The sequence below is a fragment of the Schistocerca nitens genome, chromosome 3 (genome assembly GCF_023898315.1).
Source record: "Schistocerca nitens isolate TAMUIC-IGC-003100 chromosome 3, iqSchNite1.1, whole genome shotgun sequence".
NCBI classification, from domain to species: Eukaryota; Metazoa; Arthropoda; class Insecta; order Orthoptera; family Acrididae; genus Schistocerca; species Schistocerca nitens.
The window spans coordinates 187,125,737-187,135,285 of NC_064616.1; the positions used below are offsets into that span (position 1 = coordinate 187,125,737).

Here is a 9,549-nt window from a genome sequence, read left to right on the forward strand (position 1 = left end):
TGTTCTCATCCCATCACACCCCACACGTGCTCGACTGGAGACAAGTCCATAGATTGTGGTGGCCAGGGAAGTTGCTGCATGTCTTTCAGAGCATGGTAAGTTTCACGGACAATGTATGGGCAAGCATTATTCTGTTGCAAGAATGAGTCTAACAGCATTCTGCACATACCAAGCACTGGTTATCGTTCCTTCTGAAAACATCAAAGGTGAACGAGAGTTGTAGCTTGTCACACTCCAGACCTTAAGGCATGGTATGGGGCCAGTGTGTCCTGGACAACTGCGCTCTACGAGATAGTGATCACCAGATCTATGTTGTATACATAAACAACTATCACTTGCATGCAGGCAGAATCTGCTTTCATTGCTGAAGACCACAGCGTGCCTTTCCATCTTCCAAGTAACCCTCTGATGACACCAGTCAAGTCGTGCACATCGATGTTGTGGTGTGAGTGGAAGATGGGCTAGAAGGGTGCGTGCCTCTAATCCCACTGCTAATCACTTGTCGGTAACAGTTCATGTTGACATGTCTTGGCTCACGAGCCCTCTTATCTGTGTTGTGGTAGCTGTACGCTCTCCCACTGCTGCCCTTACAATACGACGATCGTGGTGGGCGTCTGTGCTGCTTGGATATTCAGATCATCATCTATAGGTGTGAAACTGTTCATGCGACAACTCATACTACCACTGTTGTACTGATGACCATAGCAGTCTGGTCCCTTCAATCCCACAACCACACACTAGCACTGTTGCACAACTGATGCAGCATGTCTAACTTGCGTGGCAATTCTGTGGAAGGACCATCCTGCCGCTTGGAAACCCACAATTTGACCTTTTCAAACTCACTTAGTTGGCTGTAGGAAGCACAAGTGCATTTTCCGTTGCATGGTTGCCTGCTTGCTTCACGTGTTTGCACCACACTGAGCCTTCTGGCTGTGAGCATTCCCTATTAAACAGTAGAGACAGGTGGCGCTCTCATAGCTATGCCGCTACGCTAGCTGTTGAAACCATTATCAGTAAATCTACTATCCCCACGAGGCATATACTGTCATCAGATCAAAATCAACATCAGATCAAAATCAACATCATCTTTTCAAGTGTACTTTTTTTCAGTGAATAGTCAGCTAAGCATGTACATTGTAAATAAATTATTAGTTAGAGAAAAATTGCAAGTAGGCACAGTAGACAAAATATCTTTGATCTGTTAAAAGATGATGGAAAGTCTCCCACAAAATTCATTACGTACCTGGTCTTGTAATAAAAGCACATTCCCGTCAATGTTCAGAGGATTTAGTGCATAGATTATTTCAGTGACCTCTCAGACATGGTCCTTGAGCAGAAGGTGTTTGTGTGGTCCCTAATGCTCTCACATCTGTGGAACAAAGTTTAAGAGCCTACTCTCATTGGGGTACAGGAATAGTACAGACACAAAACAGAACAAGAAAATGCTATGAATGGCTGGGAGACTCTTGCTAGGTGCATTTCCTTGGATATTAATTGAAAACTCTCAGAAATATACCTGTAGGAACTTCTCCACATCACAACTACTAAGCATGAAATTAAATAAGTGATAGTTAACTAGACAGTGCCCAGTATGAAATTTAGTAGTACAACTGACACACCTATTGAAAGAAAATAGGGGAGTTGTCTAAACTTAAAACATTAACGGCTAAAGATATTTAACAGTAAAATGCAATAACTAAATAACCTACAAAACTTACTCCTATACTACATACTTTTCATTAGAAAGGGGAACTATTCAGACAAGCAGCAGCAGATATGGTGTATAAAATCACAGTCTGGTAACACAAAAAATCTGTCCTGAATTGAAGTTCTAGGCACAAAATGGCACTGGTAATAGGCCTTTTAAAAAAGAAATTTCTGTAAGAATAATAATCTGCTCTAAAGGTGGGACTGTTCACTTATATGTTGGCACTTAACAGGAGCTGCAGCTTATAGGTAGGGGTGGTCACCAATGGTGTGGTGTGTGGGGGGCAGCAGTAGATACAGTTGTGAGGTCCACAGCTCGTGGTCTAGTGGCCAGCATTGCTACCTATGGATCACAGGGTCCCGGGTCAGATTCCCGGCCGGGTCGGGAATTTTTTCCACCTGGGGACGGGGGTGTTTGTGTTGTCTTCATCATTATTCGGGAAGTGACGAGATTGGAACTGGAAAGATTGGGAGCTTGTACGGGCGTTGATGACCTCAATGAGTGCCCCCCAAACCGACATCATCATCAGTTTTTTACAGCTGTGAGGGCTGTACACACGTGATACCCACGTAGCAGTGATGTGCATGGTGGGGGTGGCTGGCTACATGGCAGAAAAAGTACTGAGGCCAGGACCCTCATGTTTGACTCTGTCTCTGGGCAGTGCAGTGACAGGTGTGCCATGTAACTGTGCAGCAGCAACAGCCGGGTCCATAAAGCGGATATCTCAGCCAGTAAGCAACATGGTGGCAACAGCCAGTAAGCAACATGGTGGCAAGGAACATGGCCAGCCATGCTGTGCTCAGTGGACGGGCAGTGCCAGTAGGCAGCATGCAGCAGGGAAGCATAGCACAGACTTGTCACATGTTTTTTTCACGTCCCAGCACCTGGCTGAAGGTTAGCGCACAGCGACAGGCAATCTGCACCGGCTACAATTATAAAATGGGGCTAGCATGTATATGGCACACAGGTGTGCCGCAAGGCATGGTTCGGTGCTCTCCATGAGATTCAGCCCATTCTGCAGAAGGCAGTACCGTAGACTTTGCCATGGGCACTGGTACACACGGGATAACGTCTAACAAGGCAGCAAAGACGGCACACTGCAGCACCAAGGCTTCCAGTGAAATACGGTGGCGAATTCTTACTGACTTCGCATATGAACCAAAAGTGAAGTCGACCTATGGATTGCAAGGTGGGGTCGGATTGTGATTCTGACCTCGCAGGCAACTGTTCGAGTGGCGAAGACTTGGGAGTGAGCATTCAGGACTGACATTGAATGCAGAGCATATATTTCAGCATACGGGATACATGGAGTGTGCCTAGAGTGGGAAAGTGGGCAATGGGAGAGGAGGCAGTCCATGTTAAGATCTGTTGGTGGCTGGCCATGTGGTGCTGATCCAGAGGCTCTGATTTCCAAGAAAGACTCTTGTTCTGCTTGAGGTCTGGATCACAAGAGAGTGAAGCAACTGATTTCTGCTCACCAGAACCCTCCAGTGTACACACATGGGACCCGCACCTCAAGCTCGCTGTTAGCTAAAACTGATGATGGTAATTTGCCAGCAAACTTAATCAGAGGGCTGAAGGCATCTCCTCTTAGCAGATGTAACTGGACAAAACTCCATCAGTTCTGAAAGACAGGCAGCTTGTCATGTAGGTACAACTGAAGTACTCCAGGAGAAAACTTGCCAAGATTTTACTGGGACCTATGAAATAAAATTTCTTAAACCGGTTGTGTAAAATATTCCTCAAGTAGCTTGTAAAAGGATTAAGTCTGAAAGCTAGCAAAGATTTAATTCTTTTGTGTGTGTCTCTATCGATGACTCAATGCTTCTACTGTTTGGTGAGTGCTCTCTACTACTCCTTAATACTTTACATTCTGCCAAAATGTTCCTTATATAGGATTTGTCACCATAATAGAATAAACATAAATACATAGCTCAAAATATACATATGCACAGAATGCATACAAACACTCTCATGAGGAAGGTACTGGTGTTCCTTTGTTGATTTGATGAAGGATCCATTCTGGCATTTGCCTGAAATTACTTACTAAAAAACCACAGAAAATCTATATCAGGATGGCCAGGCAGAGCAAACTCCATCCTCCAGAATATAATCTCAGTGTGTTAACAACTGCCCTGTCTCATTCAGTTGGTTCCTATTGTTCAGTGTTCTTTGATTTACACGCAGTTTGCTCCAGAGAGCTTATACTATAAAAGATAGTATTGCACTTCATCACTGCACACATGCTAAGAACAGCCACTGATGAGTCACAGATCATGAACATGGTACTATGCCCCTTGCACCAACTCTAGTCTGTTTGGAATATTGACTTCAGGCTGATAAACACGCAATATTTCCCATGCACGCATTCCTGCCCACCCCTCAGTCCATCTAAAAAACTGAGGCAGCATCCCCTCATGTTGAGTGAGATGTTTAGCTTCGGAGAGTGAGAAGACATTACTATCATACACTATAAATGGTGTGCCAGGAGGAGTGGTAAATATTTAGGGATATGGCCAGAATGATCATTCGAAGCAAAAAAGTGTAGCAAACATGGGCTCTAAAATGAATTACATCTTAAGAGCTACGAGTACGTGTTCAGTGGAAAAGATGTGTTTCACAGTAGTGAAGTCAAACAAGTGCTCATAGCTTTTAAGTTAAATATTCCAGGGCCCATGTTCACTATACTTTTTTGGATTGAATGATCATTCCTGCCTTATCAATAAATATGGACCATTCCTTCTGGGACACCCTGTAAATATTGTACATAATTTTCTTGTAAAAGCATTTCATTGTGATCATCTGTCGTAATGTGAAAGGTTGTTATAGTTATCCCCTTTCACTACTAACGAGTACTCTCAGGCCTCTAAGCAATCTTTACTTTGTGTAGTATGCATTACTTATGAAGAATGTTTCAATTGCCTTTTGAAATAGATGTATTTTAGTAACCTTTTCATTTGCTTGGGCAAATTGTTGTACAATTTTGCTCCTAGATAGAAAATGGTGTTCTGAGTTTTTTGTTTGTTTTTCCTTCGTAAAAGTAGATCCAAATTATGTGTAGAACTATTAGTGAAATATTGATTAATGTTTTGCCTGATATGCACAACAGATTGGTAGATGTACTCACTTGGTGCAGTAAGGATATGCAGTTTCCTGAATAGTTCTTTACAATGAGCTTGGCTGCTCCTTTTAATTATTATGTCCCTATTTTGTGCCTTCAATCCCCGGAAAAGAATAGAATTATTGATTAGTCTCATGTCAAGAATTATGTAATAGAAGATATAAGATGATACCGTTGGGAGACAGATATCTGACAGATTAATGTGCAAGGAAGGGATCAAACAGAGGATCTGTGTGCAATATAGAGAGATTGACTTGTTCTAGAAATTCCTACAATATATAGAAGTAACGAAATCAGTCAACAGTTACGTCTAAAAAGGACACTTGTTTTTGGGATGTAAATGAATGACTTTACACCAGCCTGCACTGAAATAAGGGAGTGGTACCCATGTGTGCAACCTTTTAGATTTAAATATGTTACCTGTCACATAGGATCGGCAGAGTAGTAAATGACGATATTGACTGCTGAGGCTTAACCATGCTCTCATATCATACCAAACACTCCAGGCCTTCACATGCTAGTGTATTATGGATAAAGTTGTTTGAGGCTCCATTGCCATGTGTAAGTTCCTATGACATGTAATAAGACCCTAGTGAAAAATTATTGATAGTAGTGGCCTGAGTGAAGCCAGACATTAGCTTGAGGCCTTGGGGCTCACGTCACTGTGTCAGTGTCCATGTCTTGCTACATAATATATGACTAAATAAGCAATAACATGAATCTTGAAAACCCAGCTGCTTCTACGCTCTGTTCAGAGACAGAAAATTTCAGGACTTAAAAATCCAGAAAAGGGTATTGAAGGTTAAAGAAGCATTAAATAACATCAAATGGAATATAATAAGTTTAACACAAGTGTTGTAAAAGAAAAAAAATACCAATTAGAATTACAGTTAGGACATATATTTAGGGAATACTTCAGTGAATTAATGAAGTAGGCTCTAGTAATTTGTGCAACAAGAGCTGTATAAATAATGGGGACAGAATAATTTGGAAAACGAAACAGACAAAACAGCACAAATTGAGCCTGATAGAATTACTGCTTAGGTAGAAATAATATGAAATAAGTGAAAGTCCTAATTGAAACTTCAAATTGAACAACTGTCTGAAACAGAGTTTCACACTTTTAGTGTAAAGAGCACCTATGGAAAATCATTGATTTCAGAAAAAAGTAAGAGAAGATAGCAGATAGTTTGCATTAGTGAATACTACATGGTTGCTGAACATATAGTTTATGACAGAGGTGATATATTAGTTATGAATAGGAGTGTGGGCATGAGAATATTTGTCATTATGAAGTATATGATTTTCCTAATATCTGTGAATTAGAGTGACTCATAAAGGAACAGGTGTGGCATCGGGACATCAAAGGCTCCTCAATCACTCCTCTTCTTCAACATGTATGAATAAGAGCTTTTTATTTTTTTGAAGTTTGCTTCCCTTGCTTCCAGGTTGTTCTTAATTGTGAGGAACCATAGAGAGTCACTTTGTTTCTCTGTCTTTATAATCTGTGGAATTAACCAATGACAGATGCGGAAATGCCCAATAATTATTTTTAAGTCAGTGTTGTTCTTATCAGACAACTGGGCCAAAGTGCTAACTCAAAGGCAAATTTGAATGCATTGGAAAACTTGAATTTTTAAACAGTGAGATGTATTAAAACAAAATAGCAAACGAACACAACGAGGAACAGGCACATGATTATTGCAAGTGTCTCCCCATATGTGCCTGTCAACCATTCAGTGCGTCCACTATCTGGCGAGTGGGTACATTTCCTCCTTTCATTATTTAGAGTGTGTTTTTATCATATTTTAAATTATTGTGCTTATTCAGTATTTTCTTTTAGGTTATCACGTACTTCTCACATAAACTGAATCAAGTTCAAAAGCATCTGAGTGTGACGGAAGTTCAGGAAACCATTCAACAAGGAGCACTTGAGTGGAATAAAGAAAAACTGCGGGTGAGAAATATTTACTATCATTTTGGCACTTTAGAACTCTTGTAGTATATCATACACAATTTTAATATAATGCTGTGTATAGTAAATACAATAGTATTATATTTGTAACCATTATAGATTCATTACACTGTTTGTTTGTCAGCACTGTCTTTTCCTCCTTGCAGAAATTTCCTGACCTGAAGTTTAAGTATGTGGAAGAAGATCAACCAGAAGACTTTTTCATTCCCTATGTGTGGTCACTTGTTTGCCAGACTTCAGGTCTGCACTGGAATCCTGCCAACAACAAGCTTTTTGTTCCAGACATGTTGAATGTACTCACTTAACTTCATCATTTGGTTCAGGGATAATTGTGCATAGTTCTCCTTTTTGTGGAGGTTGTACAATTTATTTTTTTGAAAATGTCCACATATCTGTGCAACCCAGATGTAAATGTATGCTGCCAACTCGTTTTTAGCTGGTATGCTTTGTATCATTATTCTTAAATGAAATTTGTTAATTTCATACTGTTGAAATTATGCACCTATTTATTAAAATATTGGTATTATATTTAGCAGCTTTTTACTTTGACAGTCCAGTTTCTGATATGCTCTACTCTATACAGGGTGTAGAAGAAACCTATACCATTTTAAAATGTACACCAGACGCTCTTGGCAGTACATGCAATGGTTCATAGCTTTTGGTATCTATGGAGCATGGCCTGAATCAGCATGTCACTCCCAGAGTGGAACTGGCATAAAAATGGGAAATCTTTTACACTAATGTAACATGCTGCCCAATGGAAGTTCAACTTCAGCAAAAAATTGGAAAGTTCCAACACAGCAAAACAGTTTTGAACTGGATGAATTTGTAGTGACAGAATCAACCACTGGCAAGTGTGTAAGTGCTTCTCTTCACTTCCTCCTCCCTCCACCCTAAAAAAAATTCCCTTAGCAGCCAGCTGCCCATGATCCTGTTCTCTCATAACAATATGTAGAAGATATGAGGGTGGAAAGCAACACTGTGTAGTCCCCAGCAGTCCACTCATCAGCATGTGAAGAATGTTACAATTGGATTTGAATTTCACACCCGTGCACTACAAAAGAAAGACTAAAATCATGTTGCTGAGGGGGAAGTGGAGAGGAATCGGATAGGACATCCCACAAAGTTTTGCAGTTTGTTCACTCCTGATATAGATCTACTTATATGATCACACATTAAAAGCCCATTCAGAAACTGCAACATCTGGTGATGCCAAAAAGTACAGGGTGTCCATAATCAAAGTTTCACTTCCAAAATGCTGATGCTGTAGAAAGAGAATCACTGCTCAGAATGTTGTCAAATTTGAACAGTATATTATTGATGTAGGGAGAAACATCATGCAACAAAAAAATTTAATCAAAATTTTATCAATAAATGGCACTGTAAGCATCTTCAATTAGATGTAGTCTGTTACAAATGACATATTAATTGCAGTATGACTGCTATGGTTTGAGTTGCACATTACACCAGCTGTACTGTTCAATGTGTGTAACTGCGCAAGTTCAGCAGTCAACAGTTGTGGCACTGTTAGCTAGGTAGGCAAGGCCGTACCACATTGGATGGGAAAAATTGATTTTTAATTGTCCTGAGGCCAGAAACCGTACAAAAATCAAAATGACTTGAGTTTTTAATTGTTGTGAGACTTATGCAAGATGTTATATATGCTGCCCATCATTTTCTGCCACAAGTTGAAATCAGGAAACACCATGTTCCACAACAGATCAGAGAGTCTCGGGGTCACATTTGTAATGTGTTGCACAATATGTGCCTTCAGTACCTATATTTGTAATTGGAGAACTGAACACAATATCTTTCAGACAACCCACAGCTAGAAGTCGCACAGATTAACATCAAGTGATCTGGACAGCCAGGCTGTAACGAAATTACAGCTGATAATTCTAGCATTTCTGAAATGACTTTGCAGCTGCTGCTCCACAGGCTGAGCAGTGCAGGAAAGAGTGCCATCTTGCATAGAAATGATCGTACCCAAATATCCACTGTTGAAGGGTTGGAATGACTTGGTGCACAAAAGACTCTCGTACTGTTAACCAGTGATGGTACAGGTAACAGAACCCACAAGACTCATCTCTTTAAAAAAAAAAAAAAATGGCCCCACGATAAACTATGCCTTCAACCTGCGCGCACACACACACACACACACACACACACACACACACACACACACACACACACACACACACACACATACTCTCTCTCTCTCTCTCTCTCTCTCTCTCTCTGAATGAATTGGTCCCAGTTGACGCGCGTGCGGATTTTCTGATCCCCTCATTCTACAATTATGTGTGTTGACATATCCTTGGAGGTGGAAATGGGCTTCATCTGGCCACAAAATGTTCCATGGCCATTCATTGTCCACTTCCGTGTGAGCAAGAAATTCCAAAGCAAACAGTTGTCTCGCTGGCAGGTCAGTAGGAAGCAACTCCTGAACATGAATGATTTTGTATGGATAACAATGAAGGATGTTTCATAGGACTTTATATATCATGCTTGCAGGCATGTCCAACATTTGGGCAATTCCCAGTGCACTGCATGTTTGCACACCACTGCTCGATCCCTTGTGCAGTGCTGTGGCCACATCTTCGAGAGATATTAGATCAATTGCTTTCCTCCCTATGCTACACTGTGCTTCAAAAGAACTTGTCTTTTCAAACTTCATAATCATTTTCTACAGACCCGTAGCAGATATCGAACCAATGCTTTTTTCATGCCATTGAGTGTCCGGAA

At 40.7% G+C, this 9,549-nt stretch overlaps 1 protein-coding gene across 2 annotated transcripts in view; it reads left to right on the forward strand.

The window, feature by feature from the left end:
- LOC126248130 (dymeclin) overlaps positions 1-7,332 on the forward strand; it is a 161,233-nt gene extending 153,901 nt beyond the window's left edge. For both annotated transcript variants that reach the window (XM_049948817.1, XM_049948818.1), the window contains exons 13-14: positions 6,673-6,786; positions 6,951-7,332. In XM_049948817.1, coding sequence (XP_049804774.1) covers positions 6,673-6,786; positions 6,951-7,109 — 273 coding nt within the window. In that variant the 3' untranslated portion in view covers positions 7,110-7,332. The remainder of the gene's footprint in view (positions 1-6,672; positions 6,787-6,950) is intronic.
- Positions 7,333-9,549: the final 2,217 nt, after the last annotated feature.